At 58.4% G+C, this 18,283-nt stretch overlaps 7 protein-coding genes across 7 annotated transcripts; 3 read left to right on the top strand and 4 right to left on the bottom strand.

Annotated features, from left to right (window-relative positions):
• Positions 1-137: 137 nt before the first annotated feature.
• CH63R_13825 (TAM domain methyltransferase) lies at positions 138-1,824 on the bottom strand (the record flags this gene model as incomplete). The annotated part of the gene is made up of 7 exons (XM_018308799.1): positions 138-493; positions 564-826; positions 901-1,134; positions 1,187-1,497; positions 1,573-1,595; positions 1,658-1,748; positions 1,816-1,824. The coding sequence occupies 7 exons, from the start codon at positions 1,822-1,824 to the stop codon at positions 138-140; spliced, it is 1,287 nt and encodes a 428-aa protein (XP_018151117.1).
• An 866-nt stretch (positions 1,825-2,690) lies between these two features.
• Positions 2,691-4,644, top strand: CH63R_13824 (Cytochrome P450; the record flags this gene model as incomplete). Its single annotated transcript, XM_018308798.1, has 6 exons — positions 2,691-2,952; positions 3,041-3,237; positions 3,303-3,649; positions 3,755-3,880; positions 3,976-4,495; positions 4,528-4,644. 6 exons carry the CDS (start codon positions 2,691-2,693, stop codon positions 4,642-4,644), a joined length of 1,569 nt encoding a protein of 522 aa, XP_018151116.1.
• A 483-nt stretch (positions 4,645-5,127) lies between these two features.
• On the bottom strand, positions 5,128-6,051 carry CH63R_13823 (NmrA-like family protein; the record flags this gene model as incomplete). Its single annotated transcript, XM_018308797.1, has 1 exon — positions 5,128-6,051. One exon carries the CDS (start codon positions 6,049-6,051, stop codon positions 5,128-5,130), a length of 924 nt encoding a protein of 307 aa, XP_018151115.1.
• A 708-nt stretch (positions 6,052-6,759) lies between these two features.
• Positions 6,760-8,569, top strand: CH63R_13822 (Zinc-finger transcription factor; the record flags this gene model as incomplete). The annotated part of the gene is made up of 5 exons (XM_018308796.1): positions 6,760-6,793; positions 6,898-7,236; positions 7,313-7,599; positions 7,669-7,929; positions 8,003-8,569. 5 exons carry the CDS (start codon positions 6,760-6,762, stop codon positions 8,567-8,569), a joined length of 1,488 nt encoding a protein of 495 aa, XP_018151114.1.
• A 299-nt stretch (positions 8,570-8,868) lies between these two features.
• On the bottom strand, positions 8,869-9,738 carry CH63R_13821 (S1 p1 nuclease; the record flags this gene model as incomplete). The annotated part of the gene is made up of 1 exon (XM_018308795.1): positions 8,869-9,738. One exon carries the CDS (start codon positions 9,736-9,738, stop codon positions 8,869-8,871), a length of 870 nt encoding a protein of 289 aa, XP_018151113.1.
• A 1,420-nt stretch (positions 9,739-11,158) lies between these two features.
• On the bottom strand, positions 11,159-13,027 carry CH63R_13820 (ATPase synthesis protein mitochondrial; the record flags this gene model as incomplete). Its single annotated transcript, XM_018308794.1, has 1 exon — positions 11,159-13,027. One exon carries the CDS (start codon positions 13,025-13,027, stop codon positions 11,159-11,161), a length of 1,869 nt encoding a protein of 622 aa, XP_018151112.1.
• Positions 13,028-14,070: 1,043 nt separating this feature from the next.
• CH63R_13819 (DNA-directed RNA polymerase) lies at positions 14,071-18,273 on the top strand (the record flags this gene model as incomplete). Its single annotated transcript, XM_018308793.1, has 1 exon — positions 14,071-18,273. One exon carries the CDS (start codon positions 14,071-14,073, stop codon positions 18,271-18,273), a length of 4,203 nt encoding a protein of 1,400 aa, XP_018151111.1.
• Positions 18,274-18,283: the final 10 nt, after the last annotated feature.

Here is an 18,283-nt window from a genome sequence, read left to right as displayed (position 1 = left end):
TTCCCTGTTCCCTGTGTTGCTTTCCCCCTTCGCCGCCACTACATCAACTTTTGTGATGATGTAATGTGATCATGCAATGAGTTCGAATGATATCCAGTGTTAGTAGAACCTCTCTGGAGGATGGAAACAAATTTGTTTCACCGTACGCTGCCGTTAACTTGTCTCTCTCCCCAAGTATCTCCAGTGTCTAAGAGCTGCTCATTCTGGTTTCTGCGCGTAGACGACGTATCTACGAGAAAGCGTTCAGCGGTTTTCTTCTCGCTCGGGGGAAGAAAAACAAAAAGGGGGAGGGGGGGGGCGACTCGACTCACATCGGCCACCAGCCATGTATCGACCTGTCTTTCATGTCCTTTCTCACATCGACCAGAAACACTTCCAGTTGCTCCTTCGACCACCCCAGCGCCCTCGTGAACAGGGCCAGGCTCAGCCCGGACAAGCCTACTCCTAAGTTCTCGTACGTCCACATGCCTAGGGACCCCTCGCGTCAGTTGACCTGGCGGGAATCGGCCGCCCTATGGGTACCGGCATGGCCCGCGCAAGGGGATAAAAAAAACACCGCTCACCTAGCTCCTTGAACTTGCCGTCCTTCGGCCACGGGTTGGAGGGCCACTTGTAGACCCTCTCCGTGACGTTGGTGAAGCCCGCCTCCGCCAGCTGCTGCTTGTAGAACATGCAGCTGTCCAGCGGCCGCTTCCATATCGCCGCAGCCTCGCGCATGTGCACCGCCCACCTCTGGGCGGCGCAGTCCGGACCGACGGTGCCGTCATCACTCTGCAGGTCGAGCAGGATGTCCGTCAGCTCGATCCACCCCCCCGGCTCGAGAAATCTGAATCGACCATCAGCCCCTTTCATAGCTTCATGTCGTGCGCTCCGTGTTTATGTTGTGGCCTGTAGACGTACTCGTAGCTTTGGTGGATGAACCTGGGCCAGTCGGCAATCGAGCCTGTGAGCATTCGGCCATAGACGAAGTCGAACTTGTAGGAGTACGTCCAGTCGTCTTCCAAGTCGTCGATGTAGAAAGTCACGTTCGGCGGGACACTGAGTTTTGTTTTTTGGAAATAAGTCATGAACAGCACACTTTGCTTGGAAGTCTTACAATAGTGGCTGTATCGGACTGAGGTCAACGCCGGTGACCTGAAGGAGGTTTGTTAGTCCTGGATGTTCCTGGGTGCTTTTCCCAGCCTACCAGTGTCTCTGGGTGGACGTCGGCTGTCGACGGAAGAAAGTGTCAGCCCGTTCATCGGTTGCCTGGGAACCGGGGTTGAAGGTTGTCGTAATTACCAAAATCCATGGCCCAGATGCCAGTGCCGGTGCCGGCATCAAGAACTCGGCGAAGCGGCTTCGCCTGGCCCGCCGGACAGAGGAATAGCTTCTCATCAAAGGTGAGAGTGCATAGATGATGTTGGAGGTCTGGATAGCTTCGATCGTCAGGACTCGGTGAAAGACCTTGGCCACCTCCTTGAGCTTGTGAGCCTCACCTAGCCTGTCGTTTTCAACCTGCGCACCTCTTCGTCAGCTTATGGCCAACATCGAAGCATTGGAAACGATGTTATGGGTTGCGGGGTTTCTTACCGCGTCGTTAGGCAGGACATATCCTGGTTATCGATCAACGTCAGGAGAAAAGTTCCGCTCGAGCAAAACAAGTAAAACAACTCACTCCCTTCTCGAAACGCGTGGTAAGTCCTCCCGTTTTCCTCGCGGTATTGCATGATGCTGCTCGTCATGGACGAAGACGACTCGAGTACGGACTACAAGAAACTGGTCAGCAGCTCCGCGTTATAAAAAAAGGCCCCCATCGACCGAGGTTCGACTCACGACTCCCATGGCGGAATCCGCGTCATCGTCGGCGTAGTTTTCGTTTCCGTTCTGTGATTGAGGTGAGCTTCCACGGGCGTCGTGAGGCTTTGTCCTGCGCAACTGACGTCTGCTTCGAGCGGATCGGCGTACGCCGGGGTCGGGTCCGCCATGGTGAGCCGTTCGGGGACCGGATGGCGGGCGGGAAGGTGAGATGCCCAGTTGTTTGGTGGAAAGTGAAAACACGGCGTGCGACTGAGAGAAACGTCGAATTAAACGTAGGGTGAAAATCGACAATGCGAATTCTAGGAGGTCAAAAGAAAGACATGTGGTCTCATCAAGCTCCTCGGAGTGCGTGGCGAACTGGCGACTCAAGCCGGGGTCTGCAGATCAAGGGTTGATCCTGACAGGGCTTAATATGGATAACCTTACTGCGTTGTCCCCCTACCCCTCTTTGTCTGGAGCAGACAGCAGATGAGACCCAAATATGACGTCTGGAGTGTGTCTACCTGTATGTGTGTGCGTTCTCAGCACGGCAAACGCGTCATTGGATCGCAACTCTGTCATGCCGGGTCCTGCTCCGTGCGGGAAAGCTACTTTTCCACGTCTGCCGTGTCCGCTGCCCGAGGAATCCTCAGTCTGGGCCCATCGCGGGTGTGTTGCCCACAGACAGTACTGGTCGAAGAAGCGTAGTAGATGGTGGCATTGTCATGAGATTAACAATCCTAAGAAGCATTGCCATATCGTCCCGCAAGCCCGTATGCCCCTTTGCAGGATCTAACGGCCTTTGGTGAAGAAACATGGCAGGAAAACAAGGGGCGTTCGTCTCAGAATTTCTTTTGAGTTTTTCGCTTTCGCGTTTCCTCAACCAAAGGCGCTGAGTTCCTCTTGCGTCCATGCTTGCTTCAACTTTGCACGCGAATCGGTCGTCCGCCATATTCAGGGTGACCATGAGTCGGGCTTACTCTGCATACGCGAGTGTCGCGGTCGCTGTTTTGGTGCTCATCGCTTACGGCGTCGTATCAACCGTCCGCCAGTACATGCGGCTGCGGCACATCCGAGGGCCTCCATCCGCCGGCTTGTCCAAGTGGTGGCTCGTCCGGGCGGTCGATGGCGGCAGGGCGCATCTTGACTTTTACGAGGCTTGCGAGAAGTACGGTAGGCTTTCTCACGCTTCAACCTAACCGCCCTCGACTCCTTGAAGACGTGTGAGTGACTGACCGGCTGATTTCTTCCCGCTGGACAGGGCCCATCGTCCGCGTCGGGCCGAACGATCTCATCACCAGCGACCCGGACCTGATGAAGCACATGCTCAATGTGCGATCGACCTATAAGCGGTCCAATTGGTACGATGGGATGAGGCTCAAGCCCGGAAAGGACAACGTGCTGTCGATGAGAGACGACGACTTGCATCAAAAACTTCGGTCAAAGATGGCCGCAGGTGTAAGGAAAACAAAGCCAGCGTCCAAGACCCTCCTAGTATCACACAGCTGAAGTTACATCCACAGTACTCGGGGAAAGAAATCGAGGGCCTCGAGGCCAAGATTGACCAGAACGTCCTGCGGCTCGTCGGCTTGCTCGAAAAGTACGTTTCCCGGGACGAGCCTTTCGACTTTGGGCTCAAAGCACAGTACTTCACACTCGACGCCATCTCGGATATCGCTTTCGGGGAGCCGTTCGGGGACTTGGAGACCGACTCGGACGTGCATGGGTACATCGAGACGATGGACCAGAACATGCCGACCATCATCATGACCAGTGTATTGCCGTGGCTGCTGACGCTCCTCTCGTCGCCCTTGTTCCGAAGGATGATGCCCTCGGAGGAAGATAGCATCGGCGTCGGAAAGATCATGAGGTAAAGTAAATTACGCGTTTAGTAATGTCGTTCTCTTCCCACCTCGATGTGCCTCTCTCTAGGTCTCATGGAAGTCGCTCACAAAGCCATTTCGGCAAACTTCAGTATCGCCAAGCAAGTCGCGGCTACGCGTTTCGGACCCAGAAAGAAAATCCAGAAAGACATGCTCGGGTCTTTTGTCGCCCGAGGGCTCACCCAAGCCGAAGCCGAGTCGGAAATTCTCATGCAGCTGTAAGAATCCCGCAGCCTACGAGGCCTTAAAGGGGGCCAGACTCCCCCTCATGGGCACCACCGTTCTCTGATAGTGACAAAAAATGGATAAAAAGTCTGGCTGGCTCCGACACGACGGCGACGGCGATCCGGGCGACTGTGCTTCACATCATCACGAGTCCTCGGGTGACCGCCGCCCTCCGGGCCGAGATCGATGCCGCCGGGCTCTCGCGGGCCGTCGTTTCCGAGGCGGAAGCGCGTGAGATGCCGTATCTGCAGGCCGTTATCAAAGAGGGCCTTCGCATCTTCCCGCCGGTCGTAGGCCAGATGTCGAAAGAAGTGTCCAACGGAGGAGCCGGTGACACTTTCAAGGGCGTCCACCTGCCCGAAGGCACCAGGATAGGGTACTGTGTGTGGGGCATCTTCCGCAGACCTGACGTCTGGGGGGCCGACTCCCATTTCTTTCGACCGGAGCGGTGGCTCGAGGCCGACGCGGAGAAACTAAGAGTGATGGAGAGCACGTTGGAACTCGTCTTCGGCCACGGTCGATGGCACTGCCTGGGCCGAAACGTGGCTCTGATGGAGCTGAACAAAGTCTTTGTCGAGGTTAGTCACCGCGCCGCTTTCGACAGTCTTGTCAGTCTGGATACCCACTAATATCCCTCCAGTTGCTGAGGAGATTCGATCTGGTTTTGGTCAATCCTGCGGAACCATGGCACTCGATCTGTTGTGGGGTCTTCCTACAATCCCAGTACTGGATCCGGGGATACAAGCGGCATTCTTGACTTTGGTCAGTGCCAACGGAAGTTTGGACACGGATACTGCTGCCACGTACACATCAACAGCTGTTCATGTTTCCCAAACTTCTACTGATGATCACAGAGGGATTTATTTAGGCGGAAGACACAATGGCTAACACTTAGTGACCAGGGCGTCCATGTGGTTTTTGTGATGGGGTTGAGCATCTTCCATGTGTTCAAGAGCGTGAAAGTTGGTTGGCTTGCACAATGATTTATTGTCGCCTTTCCATTTCAGTAAACGAACACTGAGGCTGGTAGGATACGTCTGTTAAGGTTTATGGAAGATGCTGAAAACAATGAGATACGCCAAGTGAAGGAAACTCGTTCAATAATATAGCTATAGGAAGTGTGTTAAACCACTTTGACCATGTCGACCATGATGATTCCCACTTGACCACGTTACCCAAGTACCTCCACTTGAATGTTCCGAGGAGCGTCAATAGCAAACACAAACAAACCTTTGAAATTCTAGTTGGCTGGCAGACACTCCAAGAGCAGCGCGCTGTCCCTCTTCAACGCCGCCTCCAGCGAGGTGAAGGGTATTCCAAACTTCTCCTGGGCGACCTTGGCGACGGTCGTGGTCCAGCTGAGATCCTTGACGTTCGAAATGAGATGGAACTTCTGGCCGAAGACGCTGATGCCCAGCTCTTCCACCTCTTGTTCGGTCCGCTTCACCACTCCGACCTCCCTGCCGCTGACCCTGACGAGGATGTCGCGAACCTCCTCGATGGTGAGCAGCTCGTTTCCGAGATCGATCTCCTGACCGCCGAAGGTCTCCGGGTCCTGCAGAGCTGTCGCCGCGTACTTTCCAACGTCGCTCGTGTCCGTGTACGGCACGCGGGCGCCGTCTTCGAGGAGGTGGTCCAGGTCCTCGTGAGTGGAGAGGCGGGGGAAGTTCATGAGGGCGCCCGGCAGGAAGAAGTCGTGATGGAGGACGGCCGGACGGAGGATGGTGTACGCCCGGAACCCCCCGGCTCTGACGATGTCTTCTACCGCCTCCTTGGAGGAGAAGTAGCCGTGCAGCTGCATCTCCCTGGTCACGTCGTCGTCCCACATGGCCTTGTTGGCCGTACCGTTGGCCGTGGCCGCAACGATGCCCTCGACGCCGGCCTCCCGGCACGCCTCGACGACGGTCTTGGCCTGCAGGACTTCCAAGCCAGGGAATGGGACGGTGTTGAGGAAGACGCCCTTGCAGCCGCGCGCCGCTTGGAGGACGTCGTCGAAGTTCTTGCTCTCGCCTTGGAAGAGGGTGACGTTCGGGTCCTGCAGGACTGGGGGGACCTTTTGGAGGTCGCGTACCACGGCGTGGATTTTGGCGCCGGCGGCGAGTAGGTGCGTGACGACCCAGCGGCTTTGCTGGCCAGTAGCCTGGGTGATTAGGTAGGTGGCCATGTTGAGTGCCTTGACGAAAATAAGAGGCGGTATGTGCGGTGAAGGAAGGATGAGGTGGTGTATAACAGGATCGGGATGAGATTTGGGTACTTTAAGACGTGTTTAGAAAGGACGATATAGAATGTCGAAGACGGAGCAGGCATCTTATACTGAACTTCCTGCCACCATACTCTTCACACGGTCAAACAGGCTTCGCTTTGATTGTCAATCAAGGGCGAGGCTACGTATACCGACGATTTGTCGGCGTCTGAGACTTCTGTCTCATGGCGTCCGGGGGTTAAAGTGAGGGTGAGGTCGGAACTTCGAAAGTAAGCAAGTCTCCCAAACGGGACAAGCGAGAAAGAAAACAAGCTCTCGGCCTCGAGAAAAGTTGCTTCGAGCGGGGACGGGTGATGAGATGCAGGGAAGTGAGTGATCCTTTTGGTTCCCTTTGGGCAACCCATCTCGAAAGGGGGGGGGGGGGGGGGGGGGGGGGGCTTACAGTAGGAGAAAGCTGACAAATGACTACTGAATGCAATGTGCCGCCTGGCGACGTTCTTTAAACCGTCAGCGCCCCCATCGAGGGCAACTTTCACCGAGCTCGTGAACCCGAACTGAACCGAACCACCACCACCACCACCACCAACCTCATCGTTTGATATTGGGGCCTATCACACTCTGCATCTCAAATCCCAACAAAACAACCATGCCGGTTCATCCGTCGCTGCAATGAGGGCCCGCAGAGGCTGCTGGACTTGCGCAGGTCAGTAGTCGTGGTCCTCGAATCCATGTCCTTCCCCCCCGCCCCTCTTCGCGCCAAGATTTCCGGGGTTCAAGAAAGGGCGTGTACTAACCGCGCGTCTCTAGCTCGGAAGATTCGGTGCGACGGGGGCCTGCCGACCTGCGAGAACTGCGATAAGGCCCGGCGAGACTGCCAAGGGTATGGAATGCGCCTGTCGTGGCCCAGAGACAACGACAAGAGGCGCGCCATCACGGGGAGTGACGCGCCGTTGGGGGCGATGTCATCAACTCGGTCGAGTCACCAGCCTGCGGACCTCTTCTTCGTCAACACGACATGGCGGGATATGGAACTCTACGGCTATCTGTCCGGGCAGATGCACGCCTCTCGTCTACTTCCATCTTCCCCGAGTCTATGGGGGCAACCACAGCAACAAAATGTGAGCCACATGGATCTCGTCCACTACTGTAAGCTCGCAGCAGCGCCGTCTGAGAGAAGAATGCATCTGGGTAAAGCCCTGGGGAATTGACACAAATGCGCCAGTTCAAGAAACCGCCCACCTGTCGTTGGTCACGTTCGGCCAGAGTCCTTTGCGGATCCGAGACGCGCTCCTAAGCATGACTCTAGCACACAACGCAGTTCCAGGTCTCGCTATCCTCCAGGCTTTACTTGCTTTCTCCTCCCTCCACCGCCATGGACCCAACGAGCAGGCATCGCGCTTCAAGATACAGGCACTCCGGTCCCTGTCCGCTTCGGTGGCGGACGAGCCGCTGACCCCGGCAAAGGCCGCCCATCAGATGGCCGCGTCCATGCTCCTCGGGGCTTTCGAGGTAGGCTACAGCAGCGAACCTGCTACCAGAAAGAAGCCAGGTCGGGCTTACCTGACCATTCTTTCATAGATCCTCCAACCGTCGGAAGGGTCGGGCGAGTGGCTGTGGCACACGTGGGGGGCCATGGACACGATCCAGGCGACGGCCAGGCTCATGGATGAACCGCACGAGAGCGATGTCGGCCACCTGCTCAACTGGGTCTACTACCATGAGACGCTCTCTCGCTTTGCCGTGCACCACTGGCGCCACAAGTCGCTGGTCCCGGGGATGTCGCCGAGGAGTCACGGACAGCGAGATCTCCGGTATCCGCCCTTGGCGAGACACAGGCCTGTACGCACACACACTTCCCCGAGGGGTGTAAACCGTCTCTTACTACTCAGTGCTAATACCGGAAGCTTTGCAGAACTTGCCCCCCGTGAACCCCACGCACGCGATATTGAACCTGCTCTCCGAGATCTGCGACACCCTGGTCGACCCGCGGGATCCCCGGAGCCGCGACCGAGAGTACCAGGACCGCCTCGAGGGCCTCCGGCGAAGGATAGGGGACGCCCCCGCCCCGTCCGCCCCGACCACCGACGCCGCCATCGCCGTCGAGCTGTACCGGATGGCGACGCGCATCTACCTCGCGCGGGCCTCGCAGAGCCCGTGGGAGGCCCCGGCGGACCTCGACCCGCTCGTCGACGCCGTCTTCTCCGGGCCCGCCGTCGGGTCGTGCACCTGCGAGCACTTCTTCCCGCTGCTGATCCTCGCCTGCGAGGCGCGCCGGGACGAGCAGCGGGCGGCCATCGTCGGCCTGATCGAGAGGACGCGGAGGGACGCCCGCATCCGGAGCATCCAGGCGGTCAGGGACACGATCCAGGCCATCTGGGTGCAGCAGGACCTGCACAGGGACGACGACGTGCTGGTGGACTATCTCGGGGTCTTGAGCGCCGTCATCAGCTCGGGCAGCACCCTGCCGTCTTTCGCCTAGGCTTTAGGCGGTGTATGGCTCAAAAGGTCTATGCTTATCTGTGCAGTTGTCATCCATTTGTTGCGATGTTTGAAGCATAGAGCTTTATTCAACGCCCCTCGAAATATTGAGTCTGCTCCGGCCATGAGCATTCCCTTGTCACCACAAGCATTTTTTAAACAAAGGGAAGTAATCGTTTGCCGACTGGAACGTCAATGTATTATTGTTCTTTGTATTGTCAACTTGACCGTGTCAAGTGGCCCAGGAACCCTCCCTCTGAAGCGACGGTATCTCTCTCCGCTAGGCAATGGTCTCCAAGGCTATGCCACCTCGGCAACGATGGCATCCAGCCACTTGGCCAGCCTGTAGCCCTGCTTGGCGACCTGCATGCTCACCGTCGGCTGCGCGTTGGTCGTGTAGGCGCCGCTGATGTCGAGGCCCTCGACCGCCTCGCGGCCCTCGGGCAGCACGACGGTGCACACGAACTTGTTGCTCTCGGCGGCCCACGACAGCGCCGTGGCCTCCGGGTCCTCGAGGCTGAGGCCCTGGACCCAGCAGCGGGCGGCGGCGCGGAACTCGCCCGAGGCGATGGCCGTGCTGAGCGTCGACGCCCACGCCTTGGCGACGGCGAGGACGCTGCCGGTGCCGGTGATGGACTGCGGGATGTTGGTGTCCCAGGCGGCGTGCAGGTTGGTGTCGGTGCCGTTGAACTCGACGGCGATGCCGTTGCCGCCGGCCTCGAGGTTCTCGCAGTGCAGCGGCTGGCCGATGTCGCCGGTGAAGTGGATGACCATCTTGGCGGCGATCTGGCGCTGCTCGAGGTCGAGCGCCGGCCCGAGCAGCAGGCGCTGGGTGTAGTTGGCGTGGGCCGAGACGATGCAGCCCGTGGGCCCGCAGTCGCGCTCGAGGTCGATGCCGCACGAGTGCGGCGGGTCGTCGAGGGCGTCGATGTAGTGGAAGGTCGAGGTGAAGGCGCCCTCGGTCGTGTAGCGGTACGAGTCGGCCCAGCTGGCGACGTTGGCGAGGTAGTCGTCCGTCGTGTCGCCGAGGAGCTGCTGCATGTACGTCTTGGTCTCGGGCGCGACGAAGTTGGTGGCGATGTAGGCGATGGTCGCGTGGCCCATGGAGCCCCAGGCGAGGGCTCCGGGCAGGGCGGATGCCAGGAATGTGAGGGAGACGAGGCGGGCCATGGCGGGGGGATGCTACCCTTGTGCTGCGGCGAGGGACACGGGAGGGACGAGAGGGACGAAAGGGAGAGGGGCTGCGAAGGGCGGGAGATGGTCCTTGGCAAGCGGGAGGGGAGAGAAGAAACTGTCACGGCAGCGGGACGATGCAGGTTATGTAGCAGTCGGAAGGGAGGGGGGGGAGGGAAGAGGTCCTCCAGTCCACGTGTGGGTAGCCCAAGACCAGGTCCCGATGGACGGACTGCCACATCGCGAGTGGAGTTCCCGCGAAGGCGGTAATCTGTGGGAACAAGGGCCATGTTAGCCAGGAAAAAAGGTCAAGCCATCATTGGTGTCACGGTGAGGTTGGCCATCGTGGCCTCCTGCTTCTTCGGGCATCGTCAGCTTTCACATAAGTACCGGGCTAACATGGAACTTGGCGGGCGATCCAACTGCGGAGGAGTCAAATCAAGGCGCTATTGGATAGGAAATCCCCAGAGTCGCACCAGCTCACAATCAACGGAGGCCTGGGTGCCGGCTTCCGGAAACCGGGGGGCTAAGCGGTGGTGATAGCGAGAAGCCGGACCAAGATCCGGGTGCAGCCGTCCGATGACCGGGGATATGAGAGAGAGAGAGAGAGAGAGAGAGAGAGAGAGACAGAGAGAGAGAGAGAGACAGAGAGAGAGAGAGACAGAGAGAGAGAAAGTCAGCAAGAACATCAGACACCGGCTTGGCCAACCACCAATTCCCTCGCCGAGTTTGACTGATTCTTCAGACACACAATTTTGTCCAGGATCTGCGGCGGAAAATTCGGTTGCATGAGGTTGAATTCCACCTGCAGTAGTGCGTGCCGCGGCCATGTTCCCTCCTCCTCCCCTCCCTTTCCTTTCCCCCCACAATCTTGCGTCCCGAGTCCTGTACCTCGCCAGAGATAAGACGGAGCCCTTCCCAAAGAGGAAGGTCAGAAACGACATAGTCGAGGGCTTCTTCGCCGTCACAACAATGGGGGAACTTCACACGTTCTGGGAACATAGGTAAGCGTAGGGTCTGCGATGGGGAGAAAAAGTGTAGATAACCTCCGGAAAAGTGGAATGATTCTCTCTTCGTCTTCAGGTCGACGATAGTGTTTTTGTGCTTATTTTACGTATGATACAGATTATGAAGACATTGGATTTGTTGTTGTACAGGGTTGCCAAAGACCTTTTACAAAGGCTCAATCGTCAAGTCTCCGATGGTTGGTTGTATTGCTGCTGCAATGACAGGGACCAAGCCGCCTCGCAATCGGTGAGCATCGATCGGTGAGCGCCGAAGCCCGTCAACGGCCATGATGCCCTTTTTGGTTATCTGACGGTTGAACTCGCCCAGGTCTCCTTTCTCCCCACGGCCGTCATTCCTCGACGGCCGTCATTGTCGGATTCCAAACGACGCATGTGCGCCGAGATAAGACTCAGATACTCCGGCGGATGGCTTCGAGCTCTTTCAGCATCCTAACAAACTCCGTGTTGGCCGCCTTGTGGCTCTCGGTGGACTGGCCGCCCCGGGACACCATGTGCTCGCTGATGTGTTCCGCGTCGGGGTCGGCAGTCCAGATGCATGCCTTCAGGTTAGGCCAGACAGTGTTGTCGGGCAGCACCGGTGGCTGCTCCAGCCTCATCTCCTGTACGCACTTCCTCAGGGTCTCGATGCACCTGGCCTTGTTGCGGGTCTGCGAGGAAAGCGCAAACACTTCTCTGTACATCATCGGCCCTCGACGCTGGCTGTAGCGGGCGGGGACGCTCCACGTCTCCCAAAACTGCTCCCAGTTGCCCTGGGTCGCATACGCTTTGAGGAGACGAACGAGCTGAGCCTCGGTAGGGGAGGACTGCGTCCCCTGGAGCATCACCATCTCCAGATTCGACTGAATGCTGCGAATCTTCTCGGCCTGCGCGCCAGAGGCTGCTATCGCCTCGATCATGGTGACAAGCATCTCGTGGTCCATGATGGGCATGCCGCGCTCGTGCATCGTCGTGATGACTTCCGTGGCGATATCGGCCTGGCTCTGGGCGTGAGCATCCGACGCCGCCGGGCTGTGGAAGATGGCCCTCAGAAGATCCAAGCACTCTGGGAGGCTGACCTGTGCCCCGTCCCATCGGATCTTGTTAACGTGCTGGCGAGTTTTGTTCAGCGGGTCTGCGACGGAGTTCGAGTCTGCTGAAGGAGTAATACCTGCACCGGCCGCCTCGGCGGGGGTCTGTTCAGCGGCTTCCGTCGGCCGGGGGGGTAGGGTAGAAAAGCTTCTCGCCTGGGTCCGTTTGGTGTAGTTGGGTTTGCGGGCGCGGACGTCGGCCGTGGTAGGTAACTTGCCAAAGCGGTTGTGGTACTCAGAAGTCTCCTCTGCGACCTTGCGCTCCTGAGCCTGGCTCCGGATGAGCTGCTGGCTCCATAAACGCTCGAGGTCCAGCTCGTTCCGGCGGGACTCGGTCATGACCTGGACGACAACGGTCGAGCCGTTGACGGGCCCACCGAAACCCGACATGTTTCCTTGTGCATCGAAGCGGGCAGATTCGCTGTAGGCCGACCCGCTGGTTCCGAGATTGACGCAGATCCATCCGGTGGAAATGCCGTCATCGCCGCCCGTGGCAGACGTGGCGCCGGTGCCCAGGAGCTTCGCTTTCCTCCGCATTCTCCGCAGCTTCGTCTTAAGCTCGCCGGGGCCGATGAGTCCATCGGCGTTGGCTTCGATCCGGTGGTGGTGGCGAAGCCACTTGACCAGGCGCGACGACGAGACGTGCAGATGACGTTCACTTCGCGCCGTAGCGAAGAGCATGAGGAGGTTCGGCCCCAAGGCAGGGGGCGGGTCGAGTGCGCGCAAGTCAAGGAGCGAGAGATCGTCGAGACCCATTTCCTCGTAGACGTACTTCAGCAACGGCTCGAGTATCGGCGGCGGAGAGTCTGGCAGCTCGGGCAACGGCGAGACTTGCTGGGTAGGCGCGTGGGTGGGGGGGTCGACTTGTAAGAACCATGGCGTCTCTTCCTTCTCGCTCGCTGTTTCTTCTGCGGGCGGTTCTGCAACCTGTTCCGCGGGCTGCTCGGCTTCTTTGGACACGGGTTGCTCCGGTGTCTGAGTAGTTGGTTCGTCTGTCGTTTGGGGGTTGGTGTCGGGGGGCAGAGTCGAGAAGGCTCTGTGTAGGTTATTGCGAGGCCGCAGAGCAGCGGAGGTGGTCGCGGCGACAGGGGCCCGGAGAAAGGTGGCCGGATTGGTCGAGGCAATGGCTCTCAAAACTTGATTGCGGCACTGCAAGCAGCCGAGAGCTGCGAGGGCTGGTCTCGAGGCCATCTTGGGGGGTGAAATGGCAGCAGCGCAGCGCGTTTTGTGCTTGGTTTGGTCTGGGCCAAAATTCTCATCCGCCTCCCAGTGAAGTATTCGTAGAGCTCGGGCAAAAGTGACGCCAAGGGACGTGCTCAGGGTCGAAAAGTGCTTACATAATACCATCCCTTCGGCGGGAAATGTTCCGCCACCGCGCGCACCCAGGTACCTAGGTACCTTTGGTGAGGTGAGCTGCCACAGCTATTCCCGCGCAGGCATGTATGGTCAGGTGTAAGCATAGTATGTATGTACATACGGATACAATCAGTTACAGCGAGAACCATTGACGGCTCAATTGCATAGCATCAATACTGCCCTTCCCTAGTTTTTACCTCCAAAGTCATGTTATGCCTTCTCCTTTGCTCAAGTATCCGTTGTGCGTTGCAAGCACTGAGTACGGAGTACGTACCGTTGCTGTCGGCTCTACGGACGCGAAAAAAGAAGGGAGAGCGCTGTGGCGAATGAGCACCGAGAATGTGCTTGATTGGTCACCAGCCCCACAGACCCCTTTCTGAATGGGCAGAGAATATTCCGTCAAACGCCGTTGGCCACTCCATCCCGGCCGAGTGGGGCCGATTGACCCGCCCCGAGTCAGGGAAGGACCAAAGACAAGAAGCAGACGGGGGGGAAAAAAGAAAGGAAAAAAATTAAGAACGGCAAAAATTCTGATAGCTCGCGCCTCCTATCGACAAGCTCCAATCTTCCTCTTCCTCCCCCGTTATCAGGCGACTGACCAATCCTCCACCACCTCCCTCTTCCTCCTCCCCTCCGAGCAGAAGAAAAAGTTGCATGTGCTCGAACACTGGCATCGGATCGCAGCAAGTCTTTTTTCTCTGTACTCTGTAATATAGTCTATGTTCTTTTATACCCCTTTCTCCAATACTTTAATGCCCCGGTACTTCTGCTAGACACCCGACAGACCTGGCGCTGTTGAGAGAATCCCGGCCAAAAACGAAGACATCGCCACTCACTCCTTCGGTCTGCGCCGCCCGTCGCGTGAGCTGTTCCACAAGATGCTTCTCAGGAACGGCCGGAGAAGCCTTTCCCTCCACCACGCAGCCGTCTTTCGACCCCTCCGCCCGACACCCCGATTCCCTCTGACCGCAATCGCTGCGAGCCAACGACCCGCTCGTTGCTTCGGCACTCAGCAGCAACCAGCTCGTCCCACGACTACGAGGACCAGTCTCAGCGCTGGACGAAACCTCGCCACCAGCGTCGACGAACACCAATCAGCCGACAGTTCCAAGTATGATAGACTTGCCAGCTCCATCTTGCCGCCATACGGCAACGGCTCGACACGCCAAAGCATCCATGAACTACGACCGTTCGATCCCTCCTCGCCCCTCGTTCTGGACGGTCCTATGGAGGACGACACACCCCGTAAGAAAATGAACAGATTGGGAGTATCGGGAAACCTGGACGAGATGCTACTTGTCTTCGACGCTTGTCTTCGCGTCGGAAAGGTTGACCGCGCCGAACTGATCCTCAAGCGCATGGCCCTCTACAACTTTTTGCCCGGCGAAGAGCTCATTTTCCTATACAACCGATACCTCCGCACCTCTCTCGAACAGTTGCGCCTGCATCCCGACAGCGAACAAGCAGCGAAGCTCCACAAGTGGTATGTGCTGAACATTCGCTCTAAGGGTCTCCCTCAGACCGCCGAGACCGTCGCCTGTATGGTCAAGGCCTCGCTGCTCTCGGAGCGCTCCCATTCCAATCGCGATGCCTTGATTACTCACTACATGAGCTTGGCTCCCGGGGAGGCCGGTCTCCACGTCTTGTCGATGGCAGACATCCTCAGCGACAAGGACCTTGCTATCATAACCAAAATCTTCCCGGATTACAATATCGCCCCCCAACCACGACCCGACTCATCCAATGCCATTCAACCTGAAGCACACGCCGAGCCTTCTGCCCTCGGAGAACTGTCCCGCAAGGCCGGTGAAGCCGATCAGCCGCAGTCTATGCCCGAGGTCTTGGCCACGCCTCAGAAGGGCTTTGGGTTGAAGACCTTGAAGCACACCCTGAGTCTGTTCGACGAGATTCCCCAGAACTGCGATATCTCGACTTTGCCCCTGCGCGAGCGGAGGGAAATCCAGGCTCGCCTCGAGCGCGACTGCATCGACGCCGCCGTGAACCGTTGGCGCGAGGAGAATGAATCGCTGCAAAAGATGGGTCTCAACACAGCCGTCTCGCACGCGACCCTGAACTCGCGACTCTACGACTGGCAACTCGCGTTGGAGGCTCGGTTTAAAGAGGAAATGGTCGCAATCGAAGCCGCCGAGACCGCCGTGAAAAAGAGTCCCGCAGACTACGATCGGTGCATCTACGGGCCTTTTCTGCGTCTCTCGACCCCGACCCGTCTCGCTGCCGTCACCATTCTGGGTGCTCTGAGCTCAACCGTCATTACCGGCATCGACCGAGGCATGCCCCTTTCGGCAGCCATTGTCAGTCTTGCTAAGATGACCGAGGAGGATATCCGAGATCAAGCTGCGACGCAAAAAAAGACGGCACAAAAACCGAAATCCAGACGAATGGTCATGTCACCAACGCCTACCAACGTGGCGAACGACAAACGATCGGCCGAGGAAACAAGCAACCATTTTTCTCAGCTCAGTGAAACCGCCGTGGCCGACAAACCATGGCCGGTCGCCGTCCGGGCAAAGGTCGGCGCGGCGCTGCTCTCGGCCCTCATCGAGACGGCTAAGATCAAGGTGGTGAAGGAGCACCCCGAGACCAAGGCCTTGGTCAGCCAGTATCAGCCCGCCTTCTCCCACGTCAGCCGGCTAAAGAAGGGCAAGAAGACCGGCATGATACTGTTGAACAAGGAGCTGGTCAACATCATGAAGCGAGAGCCCCAGGGCGACTATCTTGCCAAGCACCTGCCCATGGTTGTCGAGCCCGAGCCGTGGCAGGCCTTCGACAAGGGCGGCTTTTTGGAAAGCAGGGCCAATCTGGTTCGCATCAAGCAGGGCGATAAGGACCAGAAGCTGTACAGCGAGGCTGCCATCGCTCGCGGAGACATGGACCAGGTATTCAAGGGCCTGGACGTCCTGGGCAAGACGCCATGGCGCGTCAACACCCCCGTCCTCAACGTCATGCTCGCCGCTTGGAACACGGGCGAGGCGCTGGCAAACCTGCCCGCGTTGAACCCCAACATCCCCATACCCCGCGAGCCCGAAGCGACCAACGACCCGCTGGCGCACAGAGCCTGGGTCAGGGCAGTCAGGGCGGCCGAAAACGAACGGGGCGGTATGCACTCGGTCCGCTGCTTCATGAACTTCCAGCTGGAAATCGCGCGGGCCTTCAGGAACCAGACCTTTTACTTCCCCCACAACATCGACTTCCGAGGCCGCGCCTATCCGTTGCCGACCTACCTCAACCACATGGGTGCCGACCACGTCCGAGGCCTCCTCCGTTTTGCCAACGGCAAAGAGCTGGGCGAGGAGGGCCTTAAGTGGCTCAAGGTCCACGTGGCCAACGTCTTCGGTTTCGACAAGGCCAGCCTCAAGGAGAGGGAGTCGTTCGCCATGGACAACCTCGTCAACATCTTCGACTCGGCAAACAACCCGCTCGACGGCACTCGGTGGTGGCTCAAGGCCGAAGACCCGTGGCAGTGCCTCGCGACCTGTTTCGAGCTCAAGGCCGCTCTCGAATCTCCGGAGCCAACAAAGTTCGTCTCCCATCTCCCTGTACACCAGGACGGCACTTGCAACGGTCTCCAGCATTACGCCGCCCTCGGCGGTGACTCGTGGGGTGCTCGGCAGGTCAACCTCGAGCCTGGCGACAAGCCTGCCGACGTCTACTCGGCCGTCGCCAACATTGTCAAGGAGCACATCGCCAAGGACGCCGAGTCGGGCAACGTAATCGCCGTGGCCCTGCGTGACAAGATCACCAGAAAGGTTGTCAAGCAGACCGTCATGACCAACGTCTACGGCGTCACCTTTGCCGGCGCCAAGAAGCAAGTTTGCAAGCAGCTCGATTCGCTGTACCCGGACCTGCCCAAGGAGTCTGGCTTTGACAACATCATTACCTCCTCCTACGTCGCCACGCTTGTGTTCAAAGCCCTTTCGTCCATGTTCCGCGGCGCCCACGACATCCAGTACTGGCTCGGCGAGATTGGCGGCCGCGTCTGCCGAGCCCTTTCCGCCGAGCAGTTGGAGCGAATCAAGAACGACAACATCCTACCCTCGTCGTCCGCCACGGCCAAGGCCGGTGACAGAAAGACGACGACGGATGACATCCTGGCCCAGTTCCGCGCGACCATCGTCTGGACCACGCCCCTCCGCATGCCCATCTCACAGCCGTACCGCAAGAGCGGCACCCGTTGCATCAAGACGTCCCTTCAGGATCTGTCCCTGATCATCCCCGAGCGCTCCGACCCCGTCCATCGCAGGAAGCAGCTTCAGGCCTTCCCTCCCAACTTTATCCATTCCCTCGACGCGACGCACATGCTGCTATCTGCTCTCGAGTGTCATGAGCTCGGCCTCGACTTCGCTGCCGTCCACGACTCGTTCTGGACCCACGCCTCCGACGTCAACACCATGAACCGTGTCCTCCGTGACGCCTTTATCAGAATCCATGAGGAGGACGTCGTCGGGCGTCTCGCCGCCGAGTTTGAGGCCCGGTACCGCGGATCCATCTACCTCGCCAAGATCAACTCGGGTACGCCCGTGGAGAAGAAGATCACAGCGCTTCGCAAGAAGTTCAAGATGTCAACTCGCGATGAACTTCTCGCCGAGTACAAGAGACAGACGCTCCTCCGTTCCCTCGACCCGGAGCAGGTCGCCGAAGGCAAGAAGATGGTGACGCCCGCCAGCATCTTTGAGGAGATGTCGGCCAACGAGTCCCTCGCCGAGCCGGAAGACATGGAGGGTCTCGGACTCGGTTCCATCTCCGACAAGGAAGGCCTAGACCTGGCCGATGACGAGATCGGCGAGTCTGAACAGGGCATCGATGACGAGATCGCCGCGGAAGCTCCTGAGGCCGAGGACGAGGCCGCTAAGGACGATTCGCCCGGAGCCAAGTGGATGGAGAGATTGACGGAGAACGCAAAGGTCTCATTCTTTGAACGGACCGTCGTTAACCAGACCAAAACAAAGCAGAAGCAGGCCGGCGCCATCCAGGTGTGGCTCCCGCTGACTTTCCCGGCCATCCCCGAGAAGGGCGACTTTGATGTCCAGAGGCTGAAGAAGAGCGAGTACTTCTTCTCCTAAGTGTGGTCAT

Source organism: Colletotrichum higginsianum, chromosome 10 (genome assembly GCF_001672515.1).
Source record: "Colletotrichum higginsianum IMI 349063 chromosome 10, whole genome shotgun sequence".
Classification (NCBI taxonomy): domain Eukaryota; kingdom Fungi; phylum Ascomycota; class Sordariomycetes; order Glomerellales; family Glomerellaceae; genus Colletotrichum; species Colletotrichum higginsianum.
This window is presented reverse-complemented; position numbering and strand designations above follow the sequence as displayed.